Here is a 21,523-nt window from a genome sequence, read left to right on the forward strand (position 1 = left end):
ACGCGTCTTTACTTTATGTTTTATTTTTAATGAATTTCATACACTTAAGTTAATTTTAAAACTAAAATGAATTTAAGTTTCAATTAAATTATTGTCAAAAATAAAATAGAATAAAATAAATAAAAATAAAGAACACAAAAATTTTACGTGAAACCCTTTCGGAAAAAAACCACAGGCGAGGAGAAGAAAATTCACTATGTCGAAAAATTTTTACTCAAATACAAGAGGAATAGACTATGTCTATTTATAGGCTTGCAAAGCCATATTCTAGTAGGATTGAAACACCTTATCCTAATCAATATAAAATAGATGGAGTTTAATAAGGTTTAAAACCTTGTTCTAAAATAAAATAAAAGAAGTCTAGTTCTATATGGATTTTACTTTTATTTTATTTTCCATCGTATTTTATTTAAATAAGAATTTGGGTCACTTAATTCTAACAATCTCCACCTTGACACAAATTCTCAATGAACAAGTTCTTCATCGCGAACTTTCAATAAACAAGTTCTTCACCTCTTCCAAAAACCCCTTAAGGGTTTAACTTCAACAATGAACACCAACCAAGTCTAAGCAATGCTCAAACTTGGTTATAGGAAGTGACTTAGTCATCATATCTGCAGACATTTTCATGAGTGCTAATTTTGCTCACAACAATATCACCACGAGCAATAATATCACGAACAAAATGATACCGAATATCAATGTGTTTTGTTCTCTCATGAAACATTTGATCTTTTGTAAGAAAGATGGCACTGACTTGTCACCCTTTGCAACAAGCCTTGCTTTATATCCGGGTTCTTTAACTCCTGAGTCCCTTCTTTCTTTTAAACACCCATTTACAACGAATGACCTTTTTACCTTTAGGAAGTTTTACAAGATCCCATGTTCGCTTTTTGTGGAGTGATTCCATCTCCTCTTGCATAGCAAACATCCACTTTTACGAGTCTTCACAGCTAATCGCCTCGAATAATTAAATGGCTCTTGATTCGCATCTATATCTTCACCACATTTAAAGCATAAGCAACTAGATCAACCTCGGCATACTTCTTTGGAGGTTTAATTTCTCTTCTTGTCCTGTTTTTGGCGATAGAGTATTGCGGTGAAGAAGCAACTCTATTCTCAATTTTTCTACGGCTTGAGGAGTTGATTCGTATTAATCGATGCTCCACCGCTTTTGGTTTTCTTTATTGGAAGAGTCTTTAAGAGATAAGTTAGGTAGCATAGCGGTTTCATCAAAAACAACATCTCTGCTAATCACAACTTTTCTATTTTCAGGACACCATAACTTATAGCCTTTTACACCACTTTATAACCAAGAAAACGCATTTAATGGATCTCGGTTCCAATTTTCCATTATCAACATGAGCATACGCAGACACCCAAAAATCTTTAAATCGTAATAATTAGCGGGATTACGGACCATACCTCTTGTAGAGTCTTTTCTCAATGGCAACGGATGGAGATCGGTTGATCAAAAACATGCATGAGAGGTCGCTTCGCCCAAAATGACTTGTAAGTTGGCATTTGACAACATACATCGAACCTTCTCCATGATCGTTCGTTCATTCGCTCGCAACGCCGCTTTTGTTGTGGAGTATGACGAATCAAGTGTCTCATGATCCTTCCGACTTGCACAATCTATTAAACTCATCGAGCGAACTCTAAGCCATTGTGCATGCGGAGGTATTTTATCTGCTTTTCCGTCTGTTTTTCAATCATAATTTTCCAAGACTTAAATGTGGAAAACACATCGCTTTTACGCTTGGGAAGAACGCCCAAACTTTTCGGAAAAATCATCAATAAAGGTTAGCATATAATTAGCTCCACCTCTCGAAGGCACTCGGGCGGCCCCACGATCGAATGGATATACTCCAACGTTTCCTTCGTGTTATGGATTCCTCTAGTGAATCGAACTCTCTTTGCTTCCCAAAACACAAAGTGCTCACAGAAATTCAGGTTTGCAAATTCCTTGCCCATTAAGAAGTCCTCTTTGCTTAATTCGCCATGCCATTCTCACTCATATGCCCTAGGCGCATATGCCAAAGTTTAGTAATATCATCATCGACAAGGAAGAGGAAGCGACAATTGCATCACCAAGATAAAGAGAACCACAGAAAACATATAACTTGGCAATCTTTCTTTGCCCTTTCATCACAACAAGGACCCTTTGAAATCTTTAAACCCCACTTTCACCGTGTATCTGCACCCTTTTGAATCAAGAGTACTCAACGAAATTAAATTTCTTTTCAATTCGGAACATGCCGCACGTCACTAAGTGTTCGACAACTCCATCAAACATCTTAACTTTAATTGTTCCAACACTGCGATTTTACATGAAGCATTATTTCCGTCAAAACAACACCTTCAGATCATTGTTTCATAAGTTGTAAACCAATCCCGATTGGGACTCATGTGGAAGGTGCAACTGAATCAAGTATCCACTCCTCGCACTTTAGAATCATTGATGAAGCAACTAGAAGTTCACCATCATTGTAGTCTTCTACAACATCGCCTTCACCGAATTTTTCGGTTGTTTTCCTTTTGATTCGCACCTCCTTTTAATCTTATTTTGTAGCTTATAGCACTCAGATTTAATGTGCCCTTTCTTCTTGCGAAGTTGCAAGTTTTACCTCTGTTTGAAGATTTCGATCTACCCTTAGATTTACCACGAGGATTCCGTTCTGTGTTCTACCACGATCATCATCAACATTCCGGTCTTGTCTCCCACGAACAATGAGACCCTCTCCCGAGAGTTGGGTTTAACCACAAGATGCTTCATCTTATCATACGAGGTTAAAGAATCATAAACCTCATCAACTGTGAGAGACTCATGGCTATATAAAATCGTGTCTCTAAAGGTTGAATAAGACGGGCAACGAACAAAGTAGAATCAACCCTAGATCTTCCTTATCATCTTGAACCTCCATGGCCTCCAAGTTTGAGAGAATTTCTTTAAACACTTTTAAGTGTTCGTGTACGACGCACCTTCCTCCAAACGATGAGCATAAAGACGCCGCTTCATATGCAACTTGCTTGTTAGAGTTTTCGACATACATATTTGTTCTAGCCTCTTCCATAATGCAATGGCGGTTTTCTCTTTCATCACATCCTGCAAAATTTCGTTGGACAAATGCGATGTAATTGTGTTAATGCCTTTCGATCCTTACGCTTCTTCTCTTCATCTGTTAATGTCGAAGGCATCTTATCTATCCTAGCAGGGCATCCTCTAGATCCATCTGCAAGAACGCTTGCATCTTAATTTGCCACAACGCAAATCGGTGTTGCGATCCAACAAATGAAATTTCATACTTCAAAGACGCCATTACCGTGATCGAGATGAATAACCCTAAGCTCGATACCAATTTGTCAAAATAAAATAGAATAAAATAAATAAAAATAAAGAACACAAAAATTTTACGTGGAAACCCTTTCGGAAAAAAAACCACAGGCAGAGGAGAAGAAAATTCACTATGTCGAAAAATTTTTACTCAAATACAAGAGGAATAGACTATGTCTATTTATAGGCTTGCAAAGCCATATTCTAGTAGGATTGAAACACCTTATCCTAATCAATATAAAATAGATGGAGTTTAATAAGGTTTAAAACCTTGTTCTAAAATAAAATAAAAGAAGTCTAGTTCTATATGGATTTTACTTTTATTTTATTTTCCATCGTATTTTATTTAAATAAGAATTTGGGTCACTTAATTCTAACAATTATAATAGACCAAGTTTGAATCTAAAGATAGAAGAGCTTCATCTTTGATAGTTTTTTAAGCACTTTTTCCTTGTAAACTTTTTCTTTTACAATTATTGCTAAAAGGGGAGTGATTGATGCAAATCCCAATGAAATCAAATTGGAGGAAAGTTTTTGAATTTTTGATCAATTAGGAGGCTGAAATCTCCCTGGTTAGTAGGATTTGGTACGAGAGAAGGGAAAGGGTCCCATACGGAGTAGCTCATTTTGTATACCAAAGCATTCTGTGGATCGACTTCCTACAAAAGCAAGGCTTATTCAGAGAGGGATGAATATTGTGGTTTGAGGAGCAGGAAAGTAGGGATCATTTGTTCTTTGGTTGCAGGTTCTCTAAAGGAATTTGGGAGCTTTGTCAATTGGCAGCATGAATTGATGTGGGCAATGAGGAGATTAAAAGGGAAGGCATTGATAAGTGTTCTTTATGAGGTTGGATGGAATGCTGGATTAGAAAGGAATGAAATAATAGACATTTTACAACAGTTGAAAACAAAATTAAAGAGGTGATAAGTACTAACATTAAAAGAAATGAAATTATTAGTCATTTCCAGAGTTTCTTATGTAGCAGATTTCTACTTTGGTTATAAAATCACAGGTATCTAAAGAAAACTTAAAAGATAAGGTGGAATGGGCCATTAATAGCTTAATATCAAAAAGAAAGGGAAAAAAGTGAATTAATGTTGTTTAGTGGTAATTTTTTATTTCATATTGTGCAATAATATGTTAAAGGTTATTTAAAAATAAAAAATAAAAAACAAAGGCCAAAGGGCGCTGGCGAAAGTGTTAACATACCCCGCCACTCGCGCTTGTTCCATTGAAAGCGGTGCCACTAAGCAGATTGCGCTAAATTTCGACATTCCATTTTTCTTAGAATTTTTATGTTTTGAAAAATTAGAGCAACGAATAACAGAATTACACGTGTAGCACAAGTGATTGTAACGTGAGGTCGACGCCAGCAGACCATATCCTCGGGGTTAGGGCGTGTGGTCCACACGTGGGGGGACCCGAGGTGTGGCCCCCGCACGCGTGAAGACTTCCCTTTCGCTTTACAACGTGCTCCTTAGTCCTTACCACTTACCAGCCTACTCGCCCAGGTGTCACTTATTTATTAATTTTTCGCCCATGTTTTCTTTTTTCTTTTTTTTTAAAAAAATTAACTATTTTTTACTGTTAAAAGACTTACTTAAAATCATGTGCCTTTTACTGACGCGCTTCTGAAGGAGAGCATAATTCACGCGCAGTAAACAATGGGAGTGATACAGAAGTTTTCAAGTCGGCTCCAACTTTTATAACTTTTGTAAACTTCAATTTTTTGTATAATAAAGAGCAAACATTAAATCTAACAAATAAAGGTGAAAAAACAATCCCCTTTTTGGTACATTCAATTTGAGACAAATAGTAATACCACTCATAAATATCAAAACTAAGAAGACAATTATGTATAGAAATTGTTTAATGTTACAAACAAAATTAAGCCCTTTTTTCAACTATTGCAAATATTGCAAAGTGGTCCTCTTCCAAATCAAATTTTTATATATCAACTAAATCCTATTTAGGAAAAGAACATGTTTTTATAAAGTTTTCAATGTATCATCGTAAAAAAAGGGTAAGTGAGAAGATAGAGAGGATTTGGTCTTCCAAATTCCCATCATGGTTTCCTGGTTTGTTAATTCTGTCCCCCACCCTGCCAATACATGAATTAATACATATTGGTGAATAATGATAAGAGAAATAGAAATAAACATGTGAGGGTTTAAGAAATGAGATCATGCGGGGAGCATAACAAATTAACTAAGGAGAGAGCACAAAAATTGAGAGAAAATTATATATATATAGTGGGAGTATGTGGTAAGTAAAATATAAAAAGGGTATAATAAACTTTGTGAAGAAGCAACGCAAATGCAAAGGCAAGAAGAGGCACGCGAAGCACAAAGTGAATAGGGAGGAGTGAAAAAGGAGAGGAGTGGGAGGGCCGACAAGCGAATGGTAGTGGCAGTGGCAGTGCCCACTCAACGGCGCGGAAATAGAGGATTTTGGCCCACTGCATCTGCCTCTTCATCATTTCAATTACCCCTCCCTTCCTTTTTCTTTTTTTACTAGGTTTTAAATAAACAGGAATATTCGGCGGCGCTGCTTTATGAGATGCAAATCCCGTTATTCATTTTTCTTTATCAAAGGCAAGTGGGGCAATCCCTTACTGTTGAGCGAGAGTCGCCAGTGAAGTAGATTAATGCTCTAATCAAATGCTCCTCAAATAATAAATATTAATTTTATAAAGAGAAAGTGTAATATGGGTATTAAAGCCCACTTAGAAACCCAATGGTCCCGCCATGAAAGTATATAGTAGACTACTTAATGTATGAGCCCATGAACTTGGCACTTTCGATCCCAAACCAAAACTGCTTTAATACAGAATTATTTTATTTCACTCATTATTAATATCAGTACTTCATTCCCTGCGATTATGAAGCACGTTTCATACCCATTAGCTAATTCATTATTATTTTCTATGAGGACAGATCAAAACAAAATATATATATATATATATTATGTTCCACAAAACAGGAAGAGTAATTTCATATTCTTCTTTGATGCCTACACTTAATAGTCTCTTAACTGTCAAAAAAAACAAAAACCCACCAATCGATTGCAATAAGCCAAAAAAGTGAACTAACAAGAATCTTAGCCTACGCTTTGTGGGTTATCCAGGAAGCTCCGTTTATGCTCTACTTATCTTTTGGTGTACATCCAGGAAGTGGGAATCGAGAATCCAAGTAACTGCCAGGTATATAGCCTTAGATGTACAACCTATTTCCCATTTACATATTCAAGGAGATGCCAGTCAAGTTCAAAATGGCGAGCAAGAAGCCGCTGCAAGAAGCAATACCCAAAGAGAAAACAAATTATATAATAACGTCGAACATGAGGTGTCAACTGAATAAACATAAGATGAATATGCATATTTCAAAAGATATTACCAGTAGTAGCATTAGAAAATCTAGCAAGTATCTTGAACATGGGGTGTCAACTGAATAAACATAAGATGAATATGCATATTTCACAAGATATTACCAGTAGTAGCATTAGAAAATCTAGTAAGTATCTTTGCATCTTGTACTATGCACTGGCAACAAAAACACATTACTTTGGTTATAGGAGGTGTAGGTGTTGCTTCAAAATTGAACTCGGGAAAGCGTGAAACCTCGATAGCGTTTTCAAATAGTATATATGTAGGAAGCTGTCCCATGCTCCCTGTGAGTGCAAGACTCCCATGTAAATGCATTACAAACATTAAAAAATAAGTTCTAAAACTTAATGAGATCCCTTTGTAATTAATATATGTTACTCACCTCCAGGAGATATTCCGAATTTTTCTGCAGCATTTGGGAAAAGTCCAAGGTCAACTATTCCGAATGACAGATTTTTGTTTGAGTATCTGACCAAAGAACATTGAATGCTAATGAAAACTTATTAATGGAAATAAACAAGCAAAACAGATAATTTTGTAAATCAACTTACATGATTGACAGCTCGGGAAAGCAGCGACTGGCACGTCTGCAACTGGATGAAAATGAGGCACGAAATTCTACCTGCCGAAAGCATGGTCATCACCCACGAAAAAAAAGGGGTCTCAAGTTCATTAAATGATAATAATATCGGAAATTAGTACTCGAATATCAGATTTTGTACCATCAAAAGAACTTGATCTACAAATATACTTCTTTAAGTTGGAACTTTTGTACCTTCTTCATATATACTTCCAACATTCCTTCTAATTTTTCAAGAAGTATCACCAAGTCCCAAAAGCATGCAATTTTACAAAGAGAACATCCTATACGCTATTAAACATTAAAGATTCAAGAAAAAAAATTGGAACCAACCAGCCAAAATCTTGATGTGTTCCCTTCAGTTAGCAAGGCTTCCAATTGCAATGGTGTCAGTTTACTTGCAGAACCTAGGAAAATCAATTCATAAGCAAAAGAAACAGCATTTCTATCAAAATGATATGCTAGTTGTTCTTCTAACTATAACGAAAAACTGAATGGAAATTCATTAGTACCAAGCTCTTCGTAAGGAGGTTGCTGTGTTAAAACATATATCACTGTAAAAAATAAAAAGCAATGTCATCATAAACCTGCAATTTTTAAAGTTGTATTAACAATTTGTGCACAAACCATAGTATTTACAAAATTATCTTAGCAAGATAAGCAACAATAATACCTGAAAACACCACAAAATACCACAAAGTCACGTGATAGTCCATTATTAGAGTAAGGGCAATTAGAAAGATCTGGGAAAAGAAGGGAAATTTTAGTTGCAAATCATTTCCAATAAAATGAAACAAATAAACCAAACAAATGGGTGACCTTACCTTTCCAACAAACAATGTATCAGCAATGAAAGCCTCCCATGTTTCTTCTCTTGCCATCTGCTTGCAAAGCGGGGAAAAAAAACAGTATATCACACCATTAAAGAATTTTTTTTTTCAAAGTTACTCGATTACCTTGTATGCAATCAGCATAAAGAAGGCCAAAACCGCTTGAATTTCCTAAACCCAAAATAAGAAAATTGGAGATCTGTTAAGGTTAGAAAAAAATGGGGTTTGGCTGGTGAAAAAGAAGAGTAGGGAAAGAGAATGAGAAATTACCCTATAAAAGAGAAGTTGAGTGATTTGAGGGGAGAGGACATTAGAAGCAGAGCTCCGAACGATGAAATAAGAGAAGAAAGATAGGAAATGGAAGAAATAATACGGCTCTCCTACCATTTGATTCAACCACTCCATTGGATTACTTCGTTTCTTGTCCATTATTTTGTATTCACACTTGTCTTGCTTTTGTAGGGTTGGATCTGAGTCGAGTTAAGAGCTTCGGTTTTCTGTTACAGGTTTTTCCATTTTTGTTCTCGTCGAAGTCGAATGAAAGAATAGTGTTATTTTCTCTGTCGCGACGAATGTGCCAATTTCTCCCAAGGATCTTCAAACCGGAAAAAATCCTTGGACCTCATGGCCCGAATTTCGCACATGGATTGAATCCATAGTCTGAACTTTTGCAAAGGGAGAGGCCTGAAACTATTAGGCGAATATGGGCTTTTAAAAGAGATACTTTGTGAGGGCTTGACAAAACCTATTCAAACAAAAAATATGTTTTTTTTTATAAGTATTTGTATTTTATTCAAAAAGCAAAAAACTTGCTACAAAGCACGAAGAAAAATAGTGTTATGTACATCACAAATCAAAGAATGAAAGAAAAAAAAAATCAGCAAATTCTAGTTCAAACAAAGTTGTTTATTATAAGGATCCAAAGAATTAATAAGCCTTCCAGTAAGATGACATAGCAAATTCCACTTCTCAAAGTTGCAGGTACTATTTCTTTCATACCAAATAGAATACACATAAGCATTCCAAGCCAAATTAAAAAGATATGAGATAAGGGACTTACCCTTAAGATAAGATATTGCCCAGCATAGTTCTTGATCCCACGAGCTAACCATTCTTCCGATGCCACACAATTCCAAATTTAACTTCCAGTGTCCGTAAGAATATTCACATTCAAAGAAGATATGATTCATGTAACACCCCTAACCCGTATTCGTCGCTGGAATAGGGTTACGGAGTATTACCGAAATAAATAGATCGAATACAAACATTTCATAATACTTAACATCCATTTCAGATATTATTCATAAAATCCCTTATATGAGCCATCATGGCCCAAAACATACATTAGAAACAAGTCAGGACTAAACTGAAAACTCAAAGAATTTTTTGCAAAATTTCAAAAATTTTCCAATTTGTAGGGGATACACACCCGTGTGGTCAGGCCATGTGGCTCACACGGCCAAGTGATACACTCGTGTCCCAGGGCACATATACATTCGAAATAAGGTACACTGACATGTCCATACCCGTGTAATTCTCCGACTTAGGTCACAGGCCAAGTCACACGCCTGTGTGCCAGGTCGTGTGGAAAATCCTAAGCATTCTGTTTTAAATTTTTAAGATGCAGGGGACACACGGCCAGTTTACACGCCCATGTGCTAGGCCATGTGTCACACGTGGCTAAGACACACGCTCGTGTCTCTGCATGTGTGAACAAAATAATGTCATTTCCAAGCCTTATTTCTCCCCCAATTTATCTTTCACCTACATAAATATTTTAAGACATACACAAGCCAATCCAAGACATTTAAACCAAGCCAAAATCAAGTCTTATGCATGACATATCACCTTATAAATCCTTATATCCAAACGTACCTATTTAACCAAGAATACATATAGACATACCACACTAAACACTCATATCAAACATGTTATTATCTCATATGTATAATTTCAAAACACATTCATCACAAGCCATTTCAATGGCTAGTTACAACCAAAATATTTATATGCCAATAATGGCTAAATTAACATATACATGTCATTATACCAAAGTTGATTTAATATATATACCGAAAAAGGGTGTTGATAATGTGATGTGGCTCCGACCAGCTTCCAACTGTAACGAGCTTCTGGGTTACTATAAAACAGAGTAAGCATTTAAATGCTTAGTAAGTTCGTATAATGGGAATTAACTTACCATTCAAATGCATTCAAGGTAAATACATATAATATATTCAAGCAAGTTGATCATTAGCCTAAACACATATCCACATCATGTAACACCCCCAACCCCAAACTGTCGCCGGAATGAGGTTATGAGGCATTACCGTACATATCAGACAACTTACAAATAATTTACAATTAATATAACTTTCATAGTATAATATAATAATTAAGTCACTATCTTGAACTCTCGAAGTTCAAACACGTATTAAAAGTAGAACGGGACTTGTTCGAGTATTCCAATTTTTTTTTTTTTATAAAAATTTCGGCAGCATTTTTGCTTATTTTTACCTAAACCTCCTGCAAATTCAAACCAAAACAACCAACACCAATATTTCACATTCATATAACTAATATTTATATCATTAACATAATTTTAACTTAATAACTATCATAGCATCATTCAAAATTGATTAAAAACTTCATTCATTTAACAACTTAATGTTCATGTATCAAAATATCATGTACTTTCCTTACCATTTCATTTAACCATCTAAATTTTATAATTCATCCTTCACTACCTAAAGTAATATAAATATTCAAGTGATTAAACAACACCTATGTACATGCCACCTTTACCCAAAAGAAAAATATATATCACCAAGTTTGTGTTGGAGTCGGGATTGTTCTGGATGCTGAGCCGGGACACTTGACTTCTACTAACTCATGCACGAAACAACCGTGACGCATGTATGGATATACTCAAGGGTATTACTATAACTCAAGACTATTTAAAATTAATAAATTACAAACATCAACCATAAATTTTATAATTATTTAAACTACTTTTATATATAATTATTTTACTTCATAAATCTTAAATTCATAATTCATTTTTCTCATACTAACTCAATTCATAATTTAGTTCATACATTATTTATCGTACTTTTTAATAGTGCTAAAACAAATAATCTCATTTTCAAAATTTCATTTCAATTATTTACCCTATTAACAAAGCTCGGACTATGACAGATACGCGGATTTCCACCCAAACACACCAGAATATCCAACCCAAACACACCCGGAATATTGTAAATCCTCCATAACACACCGGTATAATATATCCTCCATAACACACCAGTAAGGCATTAAGTGCCTCTTCGGATAAATCGAAGTATATAATAACAGAAACATCTTCTCGGCCGAACTACAATCTCCTCATCACATCACAAATCCAATGGCATGCCATTCGTATCAAATCTAGTCCGACAAGTTAATAGGGTATTATTTTACTTTTTCTAATTTCAATTTCATTTACACAAAAATTTTCAATACTCATTCAATTCAAATATCTATTATCTTAATTCATATACAAATTAATTTTCACACAAGTGTATACCATCAACACCCTACAATTGTCACCATTTATTTATTTTTCAATCAATACACTTTTCAAATAATCACATACTTACCTCAAGTCTTACTTACCATACATAACAATTAAAATTTCAGCAATCAATAATAATTAAAATTTGAATTATAGTAATACACACCGTAATTCTCCGTTTTAGTCCTCGATGACTTTCTCCTTTCCTTTCGATGTTTGACGTTTCAGGTTCTTTGTTGGCTACGAAAATAATAGTAATTTATATTATTATTTACAACATTAATTATAATAAATAATTAAATTTCTAAACAATTCCTACCTTATTCCCAATTTAATCCTAACTAAACTTAATTATTTTCTTAATCCAATTACTCTCTTTTTCTATTCAAATTTTGTCTAAACTTATATTTAACTATAAAATTTCCAGCATATTTCCCTAATTTCAAAATTTCTTCAATTTAGTCCCTTCAACATAAAACTTATAGCCTAGTTTACAATTTAATCCCTTAATCAATTCTAACTTAGAATTCATTCAATTAAATCCCTAATTCCATAATTTATCCAACATGAACCATATTTGGAAACATATGAACTCTTGAACTATCAACTTAATTTCATCAAAATCTTGTTTTAAAGCTTCTAAAACATCAAAATTAACTAAAAAGGACTTAATGGACTTACCAAATTAACTCCAAGCTTCAAATCCTTAGTTTTCTCTTTTATTTTTCTTTCCCTTTTTCTTTCTCTTTTTCTCCCCTGCTTCCCGTTTTCAATTCTGTTTCTATTCTCTTTTGTTTCTTTATTTCTCTTTTATATTTATTTGTTTTACTTATTTAATTAGCATATATTATAATATATTTATTTTAAATATCTATTTTAACATCATTTACATATTTTACAATTGTACACATATTTAATTCTACATTTGTACCAATAATTTTATTACATTTGTCATTATTTAATTTGTTTCTCAAACAAAAATCTCATAATTTAATAATTTAATTAACAAATATCTTTTTACTTAAATTATAAGTAATTAAAATTTAAATTACAAATGTACCAATATAATTTTACACATGTATATTTTTATTACTATACAATTATCTACTATTTAATTTATTTAATAATAATGCTAATAATAATAATCTAATATAAAACCATAATGTTAATTAATAATTATAATAATTTAATATAAAACCATAATAATAATCATTATAATATATAAAAGCTAAAAAATCTTTGATTTTATTTCACCAATATGCCGCCTTATTTGTAGTCAATGGCTTAATTTCCATTTTAATCCTTTTTATTTTCTATTGCTTTATAATTAAACTTTTACCCTTTATTCAATTTAATCCTTTTTATTACTTACTCTAAATTAAGCTAAATTCACCTAATTAGATCCTAATTAGACACACTACTAGGCTCATAAATATTTTTAATAATTATTTTCGAACTTATTTCACTAAGATGGAGGCCCTATAACTCACTTTTCCGATGCCCATGAATTTCGGGTTATTATATATGCAAAACCACAACCACTTCGGGAACCCTGTATCTATTTCATTTCATTTGTTCAAACGGGATTTATTTCTTATCAGACATTGTTGGATATGTGATTTATTTCCATACTTAGCAATTATACAAATCACATACATATAAATCAATCATATCGCATAAATATACAATTTAGTTACATGAACTTATCTCGATAATTGTTCGTGTACGCAAAATCTACTAATCTGATACTTTTTCTTTTCTACGATCTAACTCCATTTTTGATCTATTCGAATCTATACGAATGAATTTAACATCAAATTGATACAATTCATATTCAATTCAGTCCATTTCACATCTTAGATGAAATTACTATTTTGCCCCTATACTTTTAATTAATGACGATTTCGTCCCTATGCTCGGAAAATGAAATTCATGCAATTTAACCCTTATTCCAAGTCTAACTAATTTTTACATGTAACATTTTTAGCCCATTTATTTCATAAAATTCAAAATTTTTCATGAATTTTATAACTTTTCAATTTAGTCCCTAAATCACAATTTCATCAAAGTTTCCTTTACAAAAGTTGTTTATCTATCAACAACCTTTCATTTTCTACTACAATCTTCAAAATTTTAGCATACTCATCCATGGAAAAACCTTAGCACTTTGATAACTATGCAAATTAATCCCCGAGATAGCTAAATTAAGCTATTACGATCTCGGAATATAAAAATTACTAAAAACGGGACAAGATTACTTACCCAATTAAGCCAAATAAGCTTGCTTGAGTTCTCTTCTCTTAGTTAGGGTTTCCATAAAAAAATTTGGGAGAGATGATGATTAATGATGATAATTTTATTATTTAATCCATTTATCATATTTTCATCTTTTTCCTTCCAATTTAGTCATTTTCTTTATTTAATTTTCCATGGATGAATCATCAAACTTATCTACTAACTCATCTTAATGGTCTATTTTTCATATAAGAACCTCTAATTTTGAATTCCATAGCTATTTGATACTTATAGCTACTAGAATTCAACTTTTGCATGTTATGTAATTTGGTCCTTTTCTCAATTAAACATAAAATCGGTAAAATTTTCTTAACAAAATTTATATACGATATTCCTATCATAATATAGATTATGAAATAATATTAAAATAATTTTTCTTACAAACTCGAAATTGTGATTCTGAAACCACTGTTCCAATTTCACTGAAAATGGACTGTTACAATTCCGAGATTCAAGGCCAGAAGAACATAACAAACAATTCCTTTTAGAAGTAACCGTGTTGGCAATCTATTCAGAATAGCCATCCAAGAAATGATTGAATGTTTTGGAACCACAACAATCTATCCCATGGAACCTTAATTGCCTTCTTCCTTATATCCTTCTAAACATCCGAGAAGACACAATAGTTCTTATGGGAAGACTCCTAATAGAGGCTGCTATAAGCTCCTTAAGACTTAAAATCTTTTTTCAATTCTAGCTGCTAGCTAAATTTGGATTAGCTAACCAAAAAGAACTACCTCATAAAACATAATTTTCACCCCAAGCAACCTAAAGAAACTCTTCTGAAGCAAGCAAGGAACGAACTAGCTACAATATGCAAGCTTGATTTCATTCTTATAACATGTTAATTTGCATGACTTTTTGTGTTTAATTAGGTTAATTTTTGAATTGATCCCTACTGAATTAGTGATTTTATGTTTTAATCTTATCAGGGATGCAATTGGGATGTTATAAGTAAAAAATGAGTAGAAAATGACCAATTTGCAACACAATCAATAAAATGAAGCCGAATAAAAAAATATGGAAAAAGCCAAGAACTCGTCAGATTCTTTTGACTTTGTAAAAGCCAAAATTAGAAAAAATCTGAATTTTTTTTATTAAATTTTAATTATGTGTTGAATGGTTAAAGCCAAATTTAGTAAATGTTATGTATATAAATAGGGCTTTAAGGTGTCTTGGAGAAGACACATTTTGTTTTGCACTTGATTTTCATTTGAAATTAAATAGAATTATTCTTTTTTTTTTTGTCAAAGTTGGTGCGTAGCATTCTGTTACTTCATTTTCAATTCTTTATTCCTTTAAATTTTGTTTAATTGCCTTCCAAGTCCTTTCCCTTCCTAATTTCCACCATTTTCATTCAAATTCAATCTATAGCTAACCAAAACATGATTAAATCCATGCTTCACTAAATTTCATTTTAGCTTTAGGTCGGTGTTCTTTTCGGTTGGGAATCATGAGATGTAACACCCCATACCCGATACCGTTTCCGGAGTTGAACACGAGGTGTTAACGGACTTAATTCATTAATTAAACAGCTCATACAATACATTTTAAAATTTCCAGACAAGTTGGCTAACTGCATCATAGTCGCTTTAAAAATCATATCTCGAGTTACGAAACTCGAAATCCAATTCCGTAAATTTTTCCTGAAACTAGACTCATATATATATCTACTAATTTTTTTCTAGAATTTTTGGTTGGGCCAATTAGTACAGTTTATTAGTTAAAGTCTCCCCTGTTTCAGGGTTCAACTACTCTGACCTTTGTGTATTACGAATCAGATATATCCCTGTACAGAGCTTCAATGACTATGCCGTTTGTCTCTAATAAACCTAGACTCAATAAGGAATCTGTACATATAAAGCGTGACTTCTAATTATCTTTGTAAAATTTATGGTGAATTTCCAAAGTCAGAATAGGGGATCCAGAAATCGCTCTGGCCCTGTTTCACAAAAATTTAAACATCTCATAAAATATAGCTCATATACCTGTTTCGCTTATTCCATATGAAAATAGACTCATCAAGCTTCGATTCCATACTTATTCATTATTTAATTCCATTTCTACTATTTTTAGTGATTTTTTAAACTCACGTCACTGCTGCTGTCTGAATCTATTTTATGGTAAATTTTACCTATTTCATGGTTTCCATGGATTAGCTAGCAATTTGACATACATAATACCAAATATGATCATGATTAGCCATTCCAATGGCTAATCATTACCAAGCATTTCTATTTCCATACCACTCAATAACCATATCATAAGACCATACATATAAAATGATTATAATGCTATACATGCCATACTCAAAATATACAAGCCATTATGCCAAGATGGTATACGGATAGTGTGAGCGTGCCTCCGACCGCTTCCGATTTCCGAGCTGGCTTGTCAACACTACAAGGAATGAAAAGGAGGAGTAAGCATAAATGCTTAGTAAGCTCACATGCAAATAGCAAGTAACATAACCATATAAGCAAACATAAAACATCATTTGCATAATCATCACCAAGACATTCATATCACCTTTTCATTTATCATCTTACCATATTGTTGTTATATCGAGTTTTCAACCCGAGGGTTAAGTACATACCTGTTCAAAGTATCCATTTCACAACACTTACCAATACGTCCCTTTCATCTTGAGTATTCCTCCATTTGAGTAGAACTTTACCCGTTGAACACATCGGAATATAATTCGGATACATGGATAACTTGCACATAAGTGCCACATATTCAATCAAGCAATCATGTAACCCGCCCATAAGCGAACTCGGACTCAACTCAACGAGCTCGGGCGTTCGCATCCATAAGTGAACTCGGACTCAACTCAACGAGTTCGGATGCCTAGTTACATCTCATGAACTTGAACTCAACTCAACGAGTTCGGACGCTCGCATCCATAAGTGAACTCGGACTCAACTCAACGAGTTCGGACGCTCAACCATCCTAGTGACATGTCACTTGTATCCTAATCTATTCCTAAGGTTCAAACGGGCTTTTTTCCTCGATCTCACATCTTTTCCGTCTTCCACGGAATATCGAAATCGATACTTGGTGATAGTTCATACTCATCAAGTAATTCACATAATTACATATTATCAAACAATTATCACAAGTATAATATTTCATAATAATTATCATATCATTTAAAAACATTAAAACATTTAAAATAATAACTATGTTACCAACATTTACATATGAACTTACCTCGTATGCGAAAATGGCTATTTTACCATTTCGTCCACAACTTGGTATTTTCCCCATTTTAGCCCAATTTCAGTTTTCCTTGCTCTATCATTTAAAATATAGTCTAATTAGGACTCACATTATTCAAATTGACCCAAAATCATATCTTGGAAAAATTACAATTTTGCCCTAAACTTTTGCATATTTACACTTTTGCCCCAAAGCTCGTAAATTAAAATTCAGCCTATTTTCTTATGTTTTATGACATGCTGATCATTTTTCCTTCTATGGCAACATCAAATTCTCACTCTAACATGTACTTATGACTATTAGGTATTTTTACCGATTAAGCCCTTTTGCTCGTTTTCACTTAAAACCGAGTAGCACAAGTTGTCTAACATAATTTAAAACTTTATATTCTATCATAAAACACCAAAATACACAAATTTCACCTATGGGTATTTTTCCAAATATAAACCCTAGGTTAAATTATTGCTAGCATAAGCTAAATCGAGCTAAGGGACTCCAAAACGTAAAAATCATTAAAACGAGGCTAGAACGGACTTACAATCGAGCTTGGAAGCTTGAAAACCCTAGCCATGGTTTCTCCTTGCTATATTCGGCCATGGGGTTGAAGATGAGCAAAATTGGCTTTTAATTTTGTATTTTAATTCATTTTACCCTAAATGACCAAAATGCCCTTACTACTAAACTTTCCAAAAATTCCTTCCATGTCCTAATTTTTGTCCATAGACTTAGAAATTGGTAAAATTACTCTTTAAGGACCTCTAATTAATAATCTAATTCAATTTTATGCAAAATACTTCTAGAACACAAGTTTTGCAATTTATTCAATTTAGTCCCAAATTTCAAATTAAGCACTTTATGCATAAAATTTCTTCACGAAATTTTCACACAATCATGCAATCATATCATAGACCTTAAAATAATCATAAAATAATTATTTATATCTCGGATTTTGTGGTCACGAAACCACTATTCCGACTAGGCCCAAAATCAGGATATTACATGAGATATGTATCCATACTAAAAATCTTTCCAATCGGTATTCACATTTTTCCTAAGTATCAGGATTGACAACTCATCCCTTAAAGTTAACTCGATTTCAAGTCAAAAAGTGCATGTTGGGTTGGAGTCGTGTTTGCGGATAGTTGGAGAAACAAGTCGACCATGCTGTATTTAGATCTTCGAGAACAAATCAATGGAGAAGTGATAGAGTTTAAACGACCCATGCAGTTGAGGCCGTTAATCTGAGTTGGGTTCTTTAGAGCGCAAGGCTACCGAAATCTTGAGTCGAGAACACGTGTATATCAGTTAGATAATCGATAAGGGTTGGTTTGCAAGTCTTATCGGGACCAACTACGAGAGGATGAATTAGTGGTTAGGACGTTCTTAATTGCTATAACCAACTTGTTGTTTGGAGGAGAAAATTAATTTTCAAGGATCAATTCAAAAATTAGAAATCCGCCAAATCTAGGGTTGAGGCTTATTATCTCTGTTTACAAAAATCCGAATCTATTTCCCGATTTAAATTTACTTCCACTATTAATTAATTGTTTATTTATGTTGTTTCGATTATTTATTTTCTAAACACTTTCAAAACTCCCTTAATGTACATGTTTGTTTATTTTTTAACAGATCCGTTTGGAGTCTGGGCACGACTTTCGACATGACAAAAATTTTGATCACAAGTTAAATGCAGAAGTTGATTATAATATCCAATCGCTATGGACTTGACCCTACTACCACTCTTTACTACTGTTTAGAGTTATTTTACTGTAGAAATTATTTTTGGTGGTTTCGATGCTCATCACATTCCTCGAGACATTTCAATCCCAAACCACCTTTAGACTTGGGTAAGCAGATATCCCTCCAATTAACCCTTGCACCAGTAGCTTTGATGTTGCTATCTTTCTAAAAGAACCTAGCACACAATTGATTAACCTACTTCAACACAGCCTGGGACAATAGAAACTGCCTACTCCAAGATGCAATTCCAAATAAAACAACCTTGATCAACTGAAGTTTACCTGCAAAACTTAAATGTCGAGTAAAACAAAAATTATGTTTGGTTTTTACTTTTCGATCATTATTTTTTGTCAGATTTTGCTATTAGCCTCTATATTTTGAATAAGTTATAGATTTAGTCTTTACACTGCAATTTGATTAATTTAGTTATTGAATTTTTTTTCAAACTCTGGAATTTCAATCTTAACCCAAATAGTAATAATTAATCCATTATATAAAATTTTGCTATTAGTTTTGTACCATGTTTAAGCTATAAATTTAGTTTCGATCTATTGTTTGATTTTTTTCCTTATACTTTTTAAGTTTTAAAATTTCAATCATCAATTATACCTATTAAAATTCTAAATATTAAGTTCTTCAACTTTTGTTTTCTACATTTCTTTTGTGGATGATTTATTATTTCAATTCTTTTCATTCGTAATTTTTCCATGAATTTTTTATACTTAGATGTAATCACAAATTTGTTCATATTTAATTAAAGATTAAAATCAATTAAACTACTATGAATTATTAGAGATCATATTGCTAAAAGGAGAAGGGAAAGATCTTGACAAAGTCGATGGTCAAATAAATTGAACTTATATACCTTATGTGTTCGTTGTGATTAAATAGTATTTTGTTGGATCATTATGTATGTTTCAGAAACGATGCATTTTTAAATAGTTGGCGTATACACTACTTGTACGACTTAAGACAAACTTATTATCACCTATGCCATTGCCCCTGAACACAAAAACAGTGAATTAAAACATAATTGTATACCTTATATCGTGGTACTGATAAGATTGAAATTTATTGCTATTAAATTAGTGATGTTACAAAGTTCAGTACTTGAAAATGATTTAGTTGAATTTATTAAAACAGACTTGGGTCATGCTTATTGTCTTTTTACTCATGCCATAGAGGTAAGGCACGAAGATATTTCCTATGATACCCTCTACGGCATGTTATTGAATGGCGAACATCAACTGCAACTTGATGAAGTTGTTGCCATAGCACCAACGACACATTATGGTTAGACTCAATCCACTCAACGTGATTGTGACAGAGGTAGGAGTAAAGAGGGCCAAGGGAGGAATTTTTTTTCTTCCTCTTATTCTAATTATTGTCCTCAAAATTTCAACCCTTTTGTTCGCTCACTTCCCTCTAATCTGCAGACCACCTATAATGTCACTTAAATAGAGCCTATTGATTCTTCGTGTAACGCCCTTAACCCGAATCCGTCACCGGAATAGAGTTACGGAGCATTACCGGAGTTACCGATTCATTTATCAGATATTTCATTAATCTGATATCTTTTCTTTTCCACGTTCAAGTCTCGTATTCAAGTCATCCGGATCTTTATAAAGAAATTTGATCGTCGTTTTCATTTATTTCATGTTATAATACATTCAACTAATGCTCTAAACAAAATTATCATTTTACCCCTAAACTTTTAATTAATGACGATTTCATCCTTAGGTTAAAATAAAATAAAATTATTGCAATTTAATCCTTATTTCCAGCCGTTATTCTCACACAAATTGATAACAACCTATGAATTCTATAAAATGTCAGAATTTTCCATAATTTCAACACTTTTCAATTTAATCTTTAAAACATTTTTTTCCCTGATGTTGAGCTAAATTAATAATTTCATTCAATTTTGTAATTTAAATAATAAAATAATCCATTTCATGCAAATTGGTCGTTTCTAACATTTTTTTTACAAAATTGCCCATAAAATTTTACTTTTATTCAATTTAATCCATGAGCCTAAAACATACAAATTAGCCATGCTAGCTGAATATTCATACATATTTTCCTCCTCCTCCTCTCCATTCCACATCCTTAATTTATATAACATGCAACAAGTAACATTATCAATAATTTCACTATTTACTTATGTATATTCAAAACTGTTCATTTGCGTCATAGTCACTAAATTATTTATATCTTAAGCTACAGAACTCGAAATTAAGATCCGATAATTTTCCCTAAAACTAGGCTTACTTATCTTATTACCATAAAATTTTTAAAATTTTTGATTTATCCAATAAGTACAGTTTATTCTTTAAAGTTGCCCCTGTTCTACTGTCTGACAGTTCCGACCCTTCTTCACTAAGAATTAATTATCTCATCGTACGAGATTCGGATGATGTTCTTGCTTATTTATATTGAAAATAGACTCTTTAAGGATTTTAAACATATAAATTTAATCCCTTAATTATTTTTCTCCAATTTTTTATGATTTTTCAAAGTTAGAATAGGGGAACCCGAAATCATTCTGACATTGTTCACAAAACTTATTATATCTCATGAT

The 21,523-nt window shown here is 32.9% G+C and overlaps 1 protein-coding gene across 4 annotated transcripts; it reads right to left on the reverse strand.

The window, feature by feature from the left end:
• Positions 1-6,301: 6,301 nt before the first annotated feature.
• Positions 6,302-8,835, reverse strand: LOC108481060 (uncharacterized). Of its 4 annotated transcripts, none has more exons than XM_053027712.1 (11): positions 8,403-8,835; positions 8,259-8,303; positions 8,127-8,183; positions 7,976-8,045; positions 7,815-7,856; positions 7,636-7,709; positions 7,274-7,344; positions 7,105-7,190; positions 6,957-7,006; positions 6,827-6,878; positions 6,302-6,625 (listed from the first exon to the last, which is right to left on the reverse strand). In XM_053027712.1, exons 1-11 carry the CDS (start codon positions 8,559-8,561, stop codon positions 6,603-6,605), a joined length of 729 nt encoding a protein of 242 aa, XP_052883672.1. In that variant the 5' UTR covers positions 8,562-8,835; the 3' UTR covers positions 6,302-6,602. The 4 variants fall into 4 exon arrangements, with proteins under 4 accessions (XP_052883672.1, XP_052883671.1, XP_017639729.1 ...); XM_053027711.1 differs by lacking the exon at positions 6,827-6,878 and adding an exon at positions 6,733-6,782 and having other exon boundaries at positions 6,900-7,006; XM_017784240.2 differs by lacking the exon at positions 6,827-6,878 and having other exon boundaries at positions 6,900-7,006.
• Positions 8,836-21,523: the final 12,688 nt, after the last annotated feature.

This window comes from Gossypium arboreum, chromosome 5 (genome assembly GCF_025698485.1).
Source record: "Gossypium arboreum isolate Shixiya-1 chromosome 5, ASM2569848v2, whole genome shotgun sequence".
Lineage (NCBI taxonomy): Eukaryota > Viridiplantae > Streptophyta > Magnoliopsida > Malvales > Malvaceae > Gossypium > Gossypium arboreum.

Bases quoted from the DNA above. Each gene is read 5' to 3' on its own strand.
- LOC108481060 (XM_017784235.2), bottom strand. From the start codon at position 8,561: ATGGACAAGAAACGAAGTAATCCAATGGAGTGGTTGAATCAAATGGTA. The intron at 8,184-8,258 runs GTAATCGAGTAA...CTTTGCAAGCAG, and splicing joins TTATGCTGATTGCATACAAG to ATGGCAAGAGAAGAAACATG. The intron at 7,857-7,975 runs GTATTATTGTTG...TATTTTTTACAG, and splicing joins GTATTTTGTGGTGTTTTCAG to TGATATATGTTTTAACACAG.